The 16,364-nt window shown below is 45.8% G+C and overlaps 2 protein-coding genes across 5 annotated transcripts in view; one reads left to right on the forward strand and one right to left on the reverse strand.

Moving 5' to 3' along the window:
* Window positions 1–2,009: 2,009 nt before the first annotated feature.
* On the reverse strand, window positions 2,010–6,776 carry LOC128094767 (C2 calcium-dependent domain-containing protein 4A-like). Its single transcript, XM_052713283.1, has 2 exons — window positions 6,247–6,776; window positions 2,010–5,726 (listed from the first exon to the last, which is right to left on the reverse strand). The coding sequence occupies exon 2, from the start codon at window positions 5,681–5,683 to the stop codon at window positions 4,661–4,663; it is 1,023 nt and encodes a 340-aa protein (XP_052569243.1). The 5' UTR covers window positions 5,684–5,726; window positions 6,247–6,776; the 3' UTR covers window positions 2,010–4,660.
* A 7,008-nt stretch (window positions 6,777–13,784) lies between these two features.
* Window positions 13,785–16,364, forward strand: part of Vps13c (vacuolar protein sorting 13 homolog C) — a 158,229-nt gene continuing 155,649 nt past the window's right edge. For 3 of the 4 annotated variants that reach the window (XM_052713287.1, XM_052713296.1, XM_052713302.1), the window contains exon 1: window positions 13,785–13,974. In XM_052713287.1, coding sequence (XP_052569247.1) covers window positions 13,875–13,974 — 100 coding nt within the window. In that variant the 5' untranslated portion in view covers window positions 13,785–13,874. The remainder of the gene's footprint in view (window positions 13,975–16,364) is intronic. The other variant, XM_052713308.1, reaches the window with a different exon arrangement.

Raw genomic sequence — 16,364 nt, forward strand, 5'->3', positions numbered from 1 at the left:
TGTTTTTTTCTTAAATGGCAAATATGTTCTTTGTGAGCTTCTAGCTCCCCAGCCACTGTTTGGGCTAAGTATTCCTGTAGCTTGTATGTGTGCATGTCTGCGTGTCTGTATGTGCACCACGTGTATGAAGGTGTCCACAGAGCTCAGAAGAGGACATCGGATCCCCAGGAGTTGGAGTTACAGATGGTTATGAGACCACTGGTGTAGGTGCTGGGAACTGAACCCAGCAAGAGCAGCAAGTTCTCTTAACCCCTGAGCCATCTTTCCAGCCCCAGAGCATGGCTACAGTAGGTTTCTGAAACTAACAAGCCACTGTCAACACGCACACAGCCCTTTACAAAATACTTGGCTAATACATTCAACCAACTGTGCATTGAAATACTGGTTCAATTGCCTCTGTACTAGTAATGCAGATGTTTTTCTTATTATAATTCCCTACACAACACACATAAAATCTACTTAACAGAGCATTTACATTGTGTTAGGTATGATAAACAACCTACACATGATTTAGATGAGTGTTTGAGAGGATGTGCATAGCTGTATGCAAATAAGAAAACAATGTATCATTTTGTATAATGGACTTGGAGCACCTGAATATTTTGACATCTGTACTGATCCAAAAACCAACCTCTGGGGATATCAAAGAACCGCTGTACTAGGGCAAAATTAGTTGTGATCTCTTCTCTCTCTCTCTCTCTCTCTCTCTCTCTCTCTCTCTCTCTCTCTCTCTCTCTCTCTTTCTCTCTCTCTCTCCCTTTTCCCCTCCCCTTCTCTCCTTTTTTCCCAGAGCTAAGGATCGAACCCAGGGCCTTGTGCTTGCTAGGCAAGCACTCTACCACTGAGCTAAATCCCCAACCCCTTTTCTTTTCTTTTCTTTGGAGTCTGTCCTGGAACTCACTCTATAGACCAGGCTGGCCTCGAACTCACAGAGATCCGCCTGCCTCTGCCTCCCAAGTGCTGGGATTAAAGGCGTGCGCCACCACTGCCCGGCCCCTTCTCTCCTTTTAATACAGGGTCTTATTATGTAGCTCAAGCTGGACTTGAACTTGTGGGGATTTTCTGGATTCTGCCATCTGAGGGCCGAGATTATAAACGTGCACCGTCAAGCTCTCCCTTTTTCATTTGAAAGCTGTTTTTTACACCTTCTCTATCATTCATTTTTTTTTTTTTTTTGGTTTTTCGAGACAGGGTTTCTCTGTGTAGCTTTGTGCCTTTCCTGGAACTCACTTGGTAGCCCAGGCTGGCCTCGAACTCACAGAGATCCACCTGCCTCTGCCTCCCGAGTGCTGGGATTAAAGGCGTGCGCCACCACCGCCCGGCTCTATCATTCATTTTTAGTTATGTTTTTATTTGGGGATTTTTACTACAATCTGATATTAATAAGCAACTTCAAGGACATCCGGTTCTGAGCCAGCTGTGGTGACAAATGCCCCTAATTCCAGCACTTGGGAGGTGGAGGTTGGAGAATCAGAAGTTCAAAGTCATCTTTGGCTACATAACTAGTTTGAGATGGCCAGACTGGACTACAGGAGACACTAGAAAGAAAGAAAAAGAAAGAAAGAAAGAGAGAGGGGGGGGAGGGAGGGAGGAAGGGAGGGAGGGAGGGAGGAAGGAAAAGAAAACTGAATTTGGGATTACCTGAGATGGTCTAACAAGGTGAGAGCCACAAGCAAACCCTGGAGCACTCCACTAGAGGGCAGCAAGCACAAACCAAGCTTAACTTCGCCCAGAAAAGACGGATGGTAGAGTAAAAATATATATTACAAATATGATTTGTTAAATGTAATTCAGATTAATTTAATGATGTGAAATAAATGTAAGCAAAAAATATTTCCCTTTTTGGAATTAGTAGTGTGGGAGTTCTCTAGATTAAAAGACAAAAGAATTAGTTCTGGCTTTAACTCTTATAGTAATGTGATTTGAAGCAATTTACTATTTGCCATTCTGATCCACTCTTAAGACATTACACAGTTGCACAAAATGATACTTAAAGTTCTTTTTCAAACTGGAATTACATAGTTCAGTTATTTATTTTTTTAAAAAAATTATATTACAGTCTTTTAGAAATCCTTCTGAATACAGTCTTGGACTTTCAGTCAACCATAACTTTAATTGATGGAGATTCTGGTTTAGAAGTACCCACCAGGATTGAGGATCTTCAAATACATTAATTTACCTTTTGGGGGAAAATTACTTAATAAGTGACATGCTTCTAATCTAGCAAGGACAGAGACGGCAGCGCTATCTAGAATAAGGACTGACTATACCTTGACTAATGATGCAAAGAAAACAGAAACCACAGCAACATGTCATGGAGATAAGTTGTTTTCACTTTCTATTTTCATCTTAGGAGACCTCTAAAGTCACGAAAACGTTTATGCATTAAAAAACAGCTGGAGTCGGGCAGTGGTGGCACAGGCCTTCAATTCCAGCCCTGTGGAGGCAGAGGCAGGCAGATCTCTGTTGAGTTTGAGGCCAGCCTGTTCTACAAAGTGAGTTCTAGGACATCCAGGGTTACACAGAGAAACCCTATTTTGAAAAACCAAAACCAACCAACCAACCAACCAACCAACCAACCAAACAAACAAACAAACAAAAAAAACCAAACCCAAACCAAATCAAACCAAACAAAAAACAAAATACACCACTACCACCACCACCGCCACCACCACAAAAACAATTGGCTTGAAGGGTGAGAATATTATAAACAGGGAAAAGGGGCATGAGTCAGACAAGAGCTACTGTTATGCTATCACTCAGGTGGCCCGCAATAGCAAGGTTTTGGGAGCAGGTGCTTTAGACTGTGTCTATAACTTTCCAATGGTTGCTGTTGTAAATCCCCACCATTAGTAACCTGTATTCAGTTTGAGATGTACCAGAAAGGGAAACTCTTCTAAATAGCAGTCTTCACAAGCACCCATGGTTAAAACTACCAAGTTAAGTGGCAACAGAAAGCATTTCTAAGTTCAGTTTGATAATGTAGCCACAATTTACACTGAATTGTATGTTTTAACGTCTTCTGCCCTTGCTTAGGATATGTTTTCCACTTACATGAACACGAAAGGAAGGAGTAAACCAGCTGGGTAGTGAGTATGAGGGATGAAGGAAACTCATTCTCAAGACATGGGAAAGCTTATGAGAAGCCAGAGGTAGAATACTGTTCTGTGTGCTCTCCAGACTGCTGGCCCTGGCATGTTAGCTGGACCTGAGCTAGTGAAATTGGGGTTCTGGACCCTGTGGGTCTGAGGCAGGTTAGCATTTGCCTCAGCCTCGGACTGATGTCATTAACATTCATTCATCCACATATCACTATTTCCACCAGTCTGCTTTCCCCGATGAAAGTAAGGAATATGATTTCAAACTCGGGGCAATGTTCAGACAAGTTGCAAAATCTCATCACATTCAGAGGATGGGCATTTTGTTTATTTTTTTCATGCAGGGTCTCATGTAGCTTATGCTGGCTTTTAACTCCCTATGTAGCCGAGGATGGCCTTGAACTTCTCATGCATCTGCTTCCACCTCCCAGTACTGAGATTACAGGTATGAGTTAATAGGACCTAAGGTTTGTGCAGCTCTGGGGATAGAACCTGGGGTGTTGTACATGCCAGGCAAGCACTGTACCAACTGAATTATACCCCCATTCCCAGACAAGCATTTTAGTGAGTGAAATACTGATGCCCTGACTTCTCTTTACTCTATGCCTCATCTGCAAGATGGGGATGGTAGTGCCTTCTATCTAGGGCTGCTGTCCAAATGAAACAAGTTAAAACCTGTAAAGCTATTATGACTGTTACTTAAATGTTAAAATGATTTCCACATCTTTATTGTATTCCTAGCAGGATGGAGCTTAGGATATGAGTGGACTCCCTGCTTGGAGTCATTTCTTCCTGGCCTTTTATTAAAAAATGATTTAACTACGTTATTTATGTTGTGTTGGGGGGAGGTCATGCCAGAGGAAAACTTGCAGGGATTTTTCCTCTCCATCATGTAGGTCTCACAGTCCTCACTAGATTCTAATTCAGGTGATGAGGTGTAGTGGCAAACACTTTCTACCCACTCAGCAATCTTACTAGACCCTGGCCCTTCTTATGCAACATCTTAATGCGTCAGAAGTAACTGACACTATAAGTCTCAAAAGATACCATGAAATGAACGAACTTATAAAACGAGGCTGGTCTAACACTGCATAATATTAACTACCTTCCAGTTCAAGTGTGTGATACATATGAAATACAATTGCTGTCTACAGTGCGAAACACTGCTCAACACTACCCCATTGCTCAACCGAAATTTCAAGGTGTCTGCCCACACAAAAATAAGTTACATCTGTTACTGTGATAATCTAGGATCATCTCTGCCAGGATTGGATTGAAACAAAGCCCTGATTAGAAAAATGAAGACATGTTTATTTTGTACAAATGGCTCATCCATGTCCAAAAGCCAAGAGGTTGTGAGTGTGCCAGGATAAGGCGACTCTCAGGGTTCAAGTGTTGGGAGTGTCTCAGAGCCAAGCAACTTTGAAGGGTTCAAGAGCCAAGAGGCTGTGAGTGTTCCAGGACCAAAAGTTAAGACTGTCTCCAAGTGTCCCAGGGCCAAGAGTGTGAGCATCTCAGAGCCAAGCGACCTTCAGTGTCCATGGCCCCCACGGAATCAGGGCTCAGAGCAGCAGCAGCGAGCCCAGCAGCAGCTCACCCTGGCCCAGCGGCCTTCCACGCTCCAGCCCGCGGCCCTTGCTCTCAACCTTGATGCGCACGGCCAGGCGGCACAGCTGCTCCTCCGAGAGCCCATCGAAGCAGCAGTCCTGGTCCAGGGCGGCCTTGCGGCTGCGGCGGAAAACGCTGGCGCGCTGCTGGCCCGACGGCCGCAGCACCAGGCTGAGGCGGCAGCCCAGGGCTCGGGGTTCGAGCGCGGCGGCCGGACCCTCAGCGCGCAGCAGGCGGAGGCGGAGACACGCGCTGCGCGGACAGTACTCGGCGGCCAGGCGCAGCGTGCAATCCCCGCGGCCCAGGGCCACGCTGGCCTCGGCTTGCAGGCGCTCCGGGCGTGGGCCCGCAGGGACCGGGGGCGCGCAGGCGGCGGCGCTCTCATGCTTGTCGCGTGAGGACGGGGAGCACGCGCTGGTCCGACCTCGAGGGGCCCGCAGCGCGCGGCTCAGCAGCCCATCGGGGACGCGCAGGAGGCGGTGTCTACGGGGAGCAGGAGTGGGCGGCAGGACCCGGGAGGCATCTAGGTTACGAGGCGCGGGGCGCGGGGCGTCCGGGACTCGGCGCGGACTTGCGTAGGTGTGCGCGCGGCGGCGAAGTCCAGGCCGGGGAACCAGGGCGCTTGGGTGGCCGAGGAAGAGCGACTCCTTTCGGCGCGTGTGCGGGCTCTCGAGCAGCGCGCAGAAGCCATAGGCTGTGCGTGCGCGGGGCAGGTGCGGCAGCGAGAGCGCGGCTTGTGAGCGCGGGTCCCAGTCGGTGCGACCCGCGTGGTCGTCCGTCTCCGCATCCGCAGCCCAGGCATCACGTAGCGCAGCCCAGGTCGTGCTAGGCTCCAGTCTTGGTGGGATGCAGAACTCTGGGATGCGGTCTGGAGTGAGCACGTTTACGCACGCAGCGGACGATCGCGCTTTGGTGCGGCGGACGCGCCCGGAGAGAAACCCGTCTCGGTTCCGCAGGAGCCGCTCCAGGCACCACATCTAGCCGCTGGTCTTGGAACCCGGTGATCCTCTTTGGGGCTGCCTGCAATATTCAAACGCACTTCTGTCAGAGGCAGCCTGGAGGAAAGCGGGAATTTCTCCCCACCCCCCCCTTTTTTTTTTTTTCCCGATTTCGTCCTGTCCAGACCCCTACAAGGCAAAATGCATCTGTCACCTCCGTTGCAAACTGTTTTCAGAGTTTGAAAAACGGTCGTTTATCACCTGCCCCGTTTCCAATCGGCTGTCATGTAGATTTGCAGCTTGCTGCAGTCTTCTCCATCCTTCCTTACTGGCCCTGCTACCTTTGTCTTCTAACTTTAGCCTCTGTCCCTGGTGCCAAAAGGTGCTTTGATTTGTGCATTTGTGCATCCTGACACCTCAAAAGTCTAATATCACTCCAGTCAGCGAGAACACACACACACACACACACACACACACACACACACACACACACAGAGAGAGAGAGAGAGAGAGAGAGAGAGAGAAACGGTGACTCCTTTCAAAGAGCTTCAGGCCACTCAGGTCTCACAGTCTGGAGGGAATTGGGTTCCCAATTCATATACCTGGTGTTCGGAGTCAGATGGTTTTCAAACCCGAGAGATGCTGAGAAATTCAAAGCACGCGCGCGGCGAGGTTGATTGCTGGTGTTCCAGGACAGCCGGTCAGGGCTTTTATACCGGCTGTGGCAGCGCTGCCTGGTAACCTGACGCCTGGCCCTCCCAGGTCCCTCTGCCACGTGGATGGATTTGCTGATCTGATCCCACAGCTGGCTCTTCTGCTGCTGTTGGAGTCATTCTCCTCCAAAACCCTGAACAAGTTTGTTTCCTCACATGCAAAATAGGATTAAGTCTGGCCCATGTCGCAGTCCTTGTGATGACGGAGGAACAAAACGAACAGGAGCACACAGAAGCACTCTGTATGCACCATTCGAAAGAAGCCAGAAGTCGGGTTTGTCTTACCAATGACCTTTCTCATATCCAACCTTCTTTGCTGCCTAGCGTTGAAAGTTCTTCACTTTCCGCATTCAGTTCTGATTTTAGAGCGCCTTTCTCTGTTGATTTTAAATCACTCTGGGTTGGGGGGGGGGGCTTATGGGGTTCCGGAAACGTTCCATGTTTGTCTTGGGTGGGGTTACAGGGGTGTATTCCTATGTAAAGAAATCATCTAGTGTACACTTAAGATTATATATATGTCCACAACCTTCTTAAGCGGGGTGCTAATTTTTAATTAGAGAAATATACTTCATACATCCAGCCGTTGGCATCATCCTGTGGAGACACACACCATATCTGGCCTTTGGAGACTGTGTCCCTCTGAGACCCCTATCCTTTCTCTTGAAAACTGGTGTTTATCCTTTAAGAGAGTTGCTTGCAGCTTGAGTTGAAAGACATCCTGAGATATTTCAGTTAGAGTTTGGACACACGATATTTCTAAGGTGCTGCTTTGCAAATGAATGGTCTCTCCAAGCAGTGTTGAATGAATTAAGTTGAATTCAAACAAAGGGGGCTTCAGTTTGAGGCATATCGTGTGTTTTGCATGCAGGACACACAGACAATGTGCTAGATAACTTCATCCTGGAGTTGTCACAGGGGCCTTAGGAATCGGATTATCCATGTTTTATAAACAAAAAATAGCACTTCAGAGGTTAAATAACTTACCCATAGTCATCAAGGACAGGAAACGAAAGGAATGCACACTAATGGGTAATGAGTTATTGGGGGGATTAAGGCATATTATTATGCAGTGTGTGTATGTAACATAGTAAACGCTAAAGATACTGAAGTAGTGAATATCAATATTGTTATTAACATTGACAGTGGGAACACTGACAGTAGTTAAGAAGATTGGGCCTGAAATCATGACATATTTTGATTCTAGAACAGTAGCTTACTATGAGCAAGTTACTGAATGTTTCTTAGCCTTGGTATCCAACGTAAAGACCACAATAATACATACCATAGGTTTGCCCTCGGATAAAATAGGTAACCAAAAGAATTAGGTTCAACATCAGACCTAATGTGCACAGTTTCAGTGGTTATGTCTGTTGTTATTAGAGTAATTACTCCTTAGTTCATTCATGTGTGTAAAGCAGAATTTACAAAATGCTTCCTGGGTTTTAACCGCCATGAGAGATACACGAATCTTGGCTGTACCAGATCCTATCAGCTTATGTACAACTCCTAGAAGAGGAAGGAGATGGTAAAGTTGAAATATTTGAATTCCATCTAGCTAGGGCAGTAGTGAAAAGGAAAAATGTAAAAATATTTTGTTTTTAATATGTGTATATGCACATGAATGTATGCACACACACTCATGCACATGCATGTAGATGCCCCAACAGGCCAGAAGAAGGTGATGAAACCCCTGGAGCTGAAATTATAGGCAACTGTGAGCTGGGAACCAAACTTGGGTCCTTTACAAGTGCACCTAGTGATTTAGCCACAGAACCATCTCTCTAACTTCAAGGGACTTTGGATTCTATTTTATATTTAGTCTAATAGGGATAATTGGAGCGGGTTCCTGTGTTTACCATGTCCGTGACTAGCTTCCCCTTCATTTTATAAACTCTATTCCGGGCTCAAATTCTTGGACCAGAGCTCAGTCTATGAGAGTAATTATAAACTCAAAGGGCATGTGCATATGTTCAAACTCATTTTTTCCCCCTATAGGGAATGTGCTGCCGATTTCGTGAGATCCCAGACACTGGTTAAAATGACAAGTACTATAAGAACTCAGTCTGAGAAATTGTGAATCAAGGTCACTAACCTGTTGAACCCAGCTTGTAAAACGGAAGCTGCCATAGCTGTGGCGTAGACTGCTGTCAGGGTAAAGATATTCTTGTGAGTTCTCTGGGAAGACAGCACATGCTGGCTAGCAGTTAGCTGTTGTCACTGTTATCATGCATGTTTGCTTAGCCAGGCATTAGCTGATTCACACTGAAATTCTTGAAAAACATCTCTCAGCTCAGCCAAGCAAAGCCGACTTGTTTTATTTTTATTAACAGTTCACCTTCTTTAGTAACACCTCGAAAGCATTTCCTGTCTAACGTTTCTTGAAAACAACAGAGACGTGCTCTCACAGGCCAATCCTCTGGGACCACAATAAGTCTCATGTTTTACTTAACACGGAAGCATGAGCCTACCCAGTACCTGCGAGGTTGGTGTAATCTGGTCCAGCCAGATGCCCAGAACATACGCATCTATGCAGAAGAAGGCTGTGTTCATTCTGAGCTCATACCTGTAGCCATGGGGATATCTAGAGTTGGAGCTATGAAATGAACATAAACAGGCTGAACACTATTGTGGCAGGAGGTACACTCAGAGTAAATGAAGACTGAATTTACTTAAAAATAGATTTATTAAAGATGACTGGCAGAGGTTGGGTAATGGGTTCAAGTTAGAGAGGAGACCTGTTCTAGTGGTCTGTGGCACAGTAGGGTGAAGTTAACAGTATTGTGTTGTACATAACTGAAAATACCTGGAAAAGACTTTGAATGCATTAACCATACAGGCAAATACAGGCTTAATGTGATGACTATGTTCATTATCTTTATCAGGACATTTCTTGATAGATAGACAAACCCCAAATCACATTGGGCCATACCTAGCAAGATGAACAATTTTTCTGTGTCAGTATATAAAGCCTTAGAGATTATCGGCTGATGCTCTGAGCGACACCTCTCATTCAACCCAGGAAAGCATAGAGTAAAGCACCTGTTGGCTTTAACTTTATAGCCATTAACTTGTGGAACACCGGGTGAGCCCCTGGATTCTCTCTGGTCTTCAGTGTCTTCTGTTAATTTGGGTGGTTAGATTAACCAGATGTTCTGTCAGCTTCCTTGCTGTGCTGTCTCCTGCCTTTCACTGGCTTAGCCTCCCTGTCAGTCTGTGAGCGTGTGTGTGTGTGTGTGTGTGTGTGTGTGTGTGTGTGTGTGTGTGCGCGCGCGCATGCTCCCACTCCCACTCAGGTATCACATGCTTTGGTGCACATGTGGAAGCCAGAGACAACCTAAGGTGTTCTTAACCTCATTCGTTCTGGTTTAAAAGCATGTAATAACTGCAGTCACTACAGTGGTCATTTTCTTTAGCTAGCCCGGGTTTCCAATTTACCTCCCCTATAAGGACTGTACTTGGGGTGCTGACAGTTTTTTAATTTTTAAAATTATTATTATTTTGTTTTATGTGTGTCTGCCTGTGTGTATTTCTGTGCCTCCCACGTGTGCAGTACCCACAGAGGCTGGAAGAGATCATCATATCCCTTGGAACTGGAGTTACAGATGGTTGCGAGCATTGATGTAGGTGCTGGAAATTGAATCTGGGTCCTCTGGAAGAGCAACCAATTCTCTTAACCACTGAGCCATCTGTCCAGCCCCTGATGGTGTTTCTTGACATTAGTCATGCTTGTCTTAAAATGGGATGGGGAAGAGTTGTGTGGGGGTGGAAATGATGTAGATGTAGTACTCATATATGAGGTTAAGTTTTTTCTCTTTATTTATTTATTGAGATTATAAGTACAACATTTCTCCCTTCTCTTTCCTCCCTCCAAACCCTCCTATATACCCTCTTAGTTCTCCCTCAAATTCATGGCCTCTTTTTCATCAATTGTTATTGCATGCATATGTGTATATTTATATGATTATGTATATTATGCATATGTATGTATCTTCCTAAATATAATCTGTTCAGTCCTTATAATGTTATTGGTATGTATGTTTTCAGGGCTGACTGTTTGGCACTGGACAACCAGTGGTGTGTTCTTCCCTGGGGAAGGTCACCTCTCCTGCTCTCAGTTTTTTTCAGTTGCTTGTGTAGTGTTGAGGCCTTGTGGGATTTTCTCTGTCCAGTTTGGTATCAGAAATTCTTTTAAAAAATAAAGTGGGATTTTTAAAGAAAGGTGGAGGATTTGGAGGATTACTGGAGGCACAAAGCCAGCCATCATCACATGCACACAGCCATCATCACATGCACACAGCCATCATCACATGCACACAGCCATCATCACATGCACACAGCCATCATCACATGCACACAGCCATCATCACATGCACACAGCCAGCCATCACATGCACACAGCCATCATCACATGCACACAGCCATCATCACATGCACACAGCCATCATCACATGCACACAGTCATCACATTCACACAGCCAGCCATCATCATATGCACACAGCCATCATCACATGCACACAGCCAGCCATCATCATATGCACACAGCCATCATCACATGCACACAGCCATCATCACATGCACACAGCCATCATCACATGCACACAGCCAGCCATCATCACATGCACACAGCCATCATCACATGCACACAGCCATCATCACATGCACACAGCCATCATCACATGCACACAGCCGGCCATCACATGCACACAGCCATCATCACATACACACAGCCATCATCACATGCACACAGCTGGCCATCATCATATGCACACAGTCAGCCATCACACCTCCAAACAAGCTCAAAGTGGAAAATGTCGAATTTTCAAAGCTCTTGTTAGTACGGAATAACATTATTTGCACTAAAATGTTTGAATTCTCTACTTTAAGTAATTTTATTCTGCTAGTAGCCTTTAAAGGAGATCAAAGAATGACTGATAGTCTAGTGGTGATTAAATTGTATAATTATTGACAGAGGAAAGGGTGGTAGTGTTCAGAGAAGGAAATTAGTAACTCCTATGTGGTTTGGAGGGAGTTACTTAGCATTCCGAACTTAAATTTTTTTTTTTTTTTTTTGGTTTTTCGAGACAGGGTTTCTCTGTGTAGCTTTGCGCCTCTCCTGGAACTCACTTGGTAGCCCAGGCTGGCCTCGAACTCACAGAGATCCGCCTGGCTCTGCCTCCCAAGTGCTGGGATTAAAGGCGTGCGCCACCACCACCCGGCTCCGAACTTAAATTTTGATTACATTTTTCTCTAATGTTTCTATTAAAATTATTTAACTCACAAATTGTTAGTGAGAATTACAGGAAGATGACTACTAATGACAGATTTCCTGAGATACAAGATTAAAAAAAATTAACAAAACAGAATTAAGCTTATAAGAGCATATTTATACATTCTTTCAAAACTGTGAAGTGCTGTTGAGCTGCAGGGAATGAGTAGTGGAGGGTCAGTGTTGCCCACACCTCTCACAAGGTTGCACTTGACTCACTGGACTACGGCATGCTGCTGTGTCCTCTTTCCTGGTCTCACTGTTTTCCAAACACTCTTGTGTCGTTTTTTGTTGCTTTTTTATTGCATACCCCTTATCAACAGCAACAGGCACTGTTTCTTTAAACTACTCAGTGACTAGTCAGTAGGATGGAAGCAGGGAGAGGGAGGGCTTAGGAGGGGTTGGAGTTACTTCTGCTGTTGTGATAAAATCCCATGAAAGCAGCTCAAGGGAGCAGGGGTCATTTTGGCTCATGGCTCAAGGCATTAGGAATTTAAAGCAGTTAGTCACATGGCACCCATGATCAACGAGAGAGAGAGAGAGAGAGAGAGAGAGAGAGAGAGAGAGAGAGAGAGAGAGAGAGAGAGACAGAGTGAGTCAGTCTTGTGCTCAACTCTTTCCTCTTTTTATATAGTTCAAGATCCCGCCCGCGCCCCCCCCCCCCCCCAGGAATGGTATCACTAGAAGGAGGCAGGCTTTCCCATCACACAGATGATTCTCTATCTTATCAAGTTGACAACTGAGATTAGCCATCCCAAGGGGTGTGATTAGAAAGTTTGCGGGGGTGGGGGAAGGCTGGAGAGATGGCTTAGCAGTTAAGAGCACTAACTGTTCTTCTAGAGGACCTGGATTCAATTCCCAGCACCCACATGGTGGTTCACAACTGTCTATGATTCTAGTTCCAGGGGATCCGACACCTCTGGCAAAACACCAATGCACACAAAATAAAAATAATTAAAAAAAACTGAGATTGGGGACAGATTGAAGAGAGTGTTTTAGATGCTGGGAGCTGTTGGATAAGATTGGAGAGTGTGTTATACATATCAGGTTATTATTTTTTAGTAGGTGACTAACTGATTCATCTGTGCTTTGGGAAAGTGACCTCTGGTGTCAGTCTGAAGAACAGATTAAAGAAAAGAAAAGGCCTGGAGGCCAGTGGGACCAGTTAGTAGTGACCAGTGAGCGGGGACAAGGGAGACAGAAGAATTAAGGAAACCATCAGTACAGAGCAGGCAGATTTGCTGTTCTTTAGTTATACACAGGGAAGCTGGGAGGGTCTGGGTTTAGTCTGATGAGCAAGGAAAAACGAGTGGTTAAGGATTTATTTTATGTGGTTAAGAATGGAAGACTGAAGTAGGTCTTTGTCAGTTACTGGTTAGCACTGTTTTTGTTTTTCTTCGTATTTTCCCTATTATTTATTTATTTGACAGTGTCTCATTGTGGAGCTCTGAATGGTCTGGAATTCATTAGGTAGGCTAGGCTGGCCTTGAACTCACAGAGATCTGCCTCCCTCTTAGAGCTGGACTAAAGATGCTTGTCACCAGGCCCAGCCTTAATTTTTAAATTTTATTTATCCATTTATGTATGTATGTATGTATGTATGTATGTATGTATGTATGTATGTATGTATTGAGACAGGGTCTTACTATGTAGCATTGGCTTTCTCTCTGTGTGTTTGTGTGCATGCCAGGCATCATGGAGTGTGGAGATCAGAACAACTTGAGGGTATCTGTGCTCTCCTTTCTTCATTGATCCTCAGGATTTGAACATCAGGCTTGGCAGCAAGCACCTTTACCCTCGGGGCCATCTCACCAGTCCATTTCATTACTTTAAAAAAAAAAAAAATTCTAACATAGGGCCTCATATAGCCTAGTCTGGCTTTGAACTGGCTATGTAAGCCATGAATGACCTTGAACTTCGAACCCTCCTACTTCTGTCTCCCCAGTGCTGGGATAAGAGGCGTGCCCTACTTGGACTGGATTACGAGAGGCTGGGGACTCGAACGCACAACTTCGTGCAGGAGGAGCGCCACACCGCCTCGCCCCAGGCCTCACTCTCTCTTTCTCATCAGCCCCCGGTAACAGCGAAACCGGTGGAGGCGGTGGGGGCAGGACGCCTGCGCACTGGCGGCGGCGTCGCGCACGCGCGGCGCGGGGCGGGCCGCCGCTGTCTGTCTCGGGGCGCGCGCCACCGCCTTTCCCCTGCGCGCTGCGTTCCGGCTCCGCCCTCTCCCGCCTCCTGGTCCCCGCCATGGTGCTGGAGTCGGTGGTCGCAGACTTGCTGAACCGCTTCCTAGGGGACTACGTGGAGAACCTGAACAAGTCCCAGCTAAAGCTGGGCATCTGGGGCGGTAAGCGCGGCGCCAAGGCCGGCCGGCGTGGGAGCGGGGGCTGCGCATGGTGGAGCCTGGGGACCCCAGGGACCCTCGCTGGGCATGCCCCTGTGGTCGACGTCCCCCGCGCAGGGGCATCGCGCTGCTAAGCGGTCCTCTTGAACCCCTCAGTAGAAAGCAAGGGGAAAAAAAAAATTATTATTTACCTCAGCGGCGGATGTCTGAGCGCGGCTCATGCTCCCCACAGTGCCAGCATATCTCCCCTTGCATCTCAGCCCCAGGACCAGGCTTCCTTCTCAATTGGGTCCAGAGACCCGGAAGGTGGGATGGGCAGGGATGACAGTGAGAAGAGAGGCTTGCCTGCCCCCAAGGCATGACTCTTTAACTCAGGGATTCCTACCTTGAGCCACTTCCTCATTCGACCGTGGGCCCTGCATTTTTTTTTTGTTTTGAAATAGACATCCAAGCCATTGGCCGAAGGAGTCCTTAATTAGGGTTGTCTGCTTGGGGTGCAAGTGCGGGAAGACCTGCCAAGGTTTTTATCCTGGAAAGATTAGGGATAGACAAGTCTTGTGGTTGTAGTCTACTTCTGCACTCTTCACTAAACTTGCTTTTGGGAGGGTGGCTCAGTGGCAGTATGCCTGCCTCAAGCCTCCTCGGCACCGCAGGATACCAGCACCGATGGGGTGTTTGGGGACGTGGGGAGTATTTTTATGTATTTACTAATTTACTGTCAGGCTTGGGAATTTTGTCAGTTTGGGGAGAAGATTAAATAACAACAGCCAACTTAAATGAACAGAACTGCTTTTAATTGTCAGCGATTTTAGTATAGGCTTGCACTGTCCGGTTGGCATTTGCCAAAGGAGAAGTTAGCTATTCGGTATTTGAAATATGGTTCCATGCTCCGAATATAAAATACACTGGATTTTGAAGATGAGCATTACTCCTAATGGAGTACCAAAAAGAAAAAAAAAAGTATCTCAGTTACGTTGGCCACGTGTTAAAATGGTAGCTGAGTGGATTTGGTTAAATACATTATTAAAATTCAAGACCATCATCAGCTGCAAAGTCAGTTTATGTTGAGGTTATAAGAAACATAATCCTGAAGCTAAAATGGATAGGCTGTTCCCATCTGCTCTGCCAGGCTTATTTATCACTATTACCTACCATTAGCAATTACAAAGGATCTTCACATCGTGTCTGTCACAAACCCTGGCTCCTAAAGTTAGTGATTACAGAGAGGCATCCTATTTTTATTGGGCAATGCTGTCATAGAACTATGACTTGTCCCCCGAATTGTGGAGGAGCTTGTTTTATTTTATTTTATTTTTTTTTTTGGTTTTTCGAGACAGGGTTTCTCTGTGTAGCTTTGCGCCTTTCCTGGAACTCACTTTGGAGACCAGGCTGGCCTCGAACTCACAGAGATCCTCCTGGCTCTGCCTCCCGAGTGCTGGGATTAAAGGCGTGCGCCACCACCGCCTGGCGAGCTTGTTTTATTTTAAAAATAGGTTTCTGCTCATTTATTTTTATGATTCTCCCCAAAATAAAGACTTTGGATCTCCATTCTTGCTACATGATGCAAAAGGAAAAGTTTTTAAAAGGAGTTAAGTGTCTAGAGTCTTCTGTAGAAAAAGAGAGGTCAAGTGTTTCTTTGGAATTCTTGCAATAATGTCATTTATTAAAGAATAACATTTGAAATTGGAAAAAAGTACTTCAGATCAATGTGAACACTGATAGAGAAAGTCCATAGTTCTAGGCCTGCTGGTATGTTGGACAGGCGATTTACTCTATGGATCTTTGTTTCTTCAACTTTGGTAGAGAATGTGTTTGTATGGTCTGAAGAGTTGAAATCACACCTGATAAGATGATATTCCCATGTAACCATTACTCAGGTTTTAGCATTTGCATTGTCCTGTGTTTAGGTCTTTTAAAAAGGAAATAAAATGTTTGGGTACAGTTGCAGATTCCTTCACCTACCAAATCTTACTCACTTTTAGCAGTGGAAGTTGGACATGCTAGCATTGAGGGCCCTTCCAGTGTCAATATTCACTCTGTAAACAGGTTTGACAGTGAATACAGTCCGGAGATTTCCAGCTTCTTCACAGCTGACTTTAAGTGTTACAGTGCTGTGTCTCACCTCCTGCCTCACTGTCTCGTAGTGAAATCTAGGAATGGAGACTTCTCTAGCGTGTTTTCTGATGGAATTTAGTTTGTGGTGCTGGGGCTCAAACTCCAGGCCTCGATGCTGCCCACTGACACACTGTGAGGAGCTATACCCTCAGCTTCGTTTTCTTTTCTTTTTTAGAATAAAATACTGTCGGTAGTCTGCACTAACTGTGCGTTGCACCTGAGCGGATACATGGGTTTCTCTCACTGGCTGTCCCGGGAACAGTCAGCGATGGAGTTTT

Source organism: Peromyscus californicus, unplaced genomic scaffold (assembly GCF_007827085.1).
Source record: "Peromyscus californicus insignis strain IS unplaced genomic scaffold, ASM782708v3 Scaffold_11__1_contigs__length_118956290, whole genome shotgun sequence".
In the NCBI taxonomy this organism is placed as follows: Eukaryota; Metazoa; Chordata; class Mammalia; order Rodentia; family Cricetidae; genus Peromyscus; species Peromyscus californicus.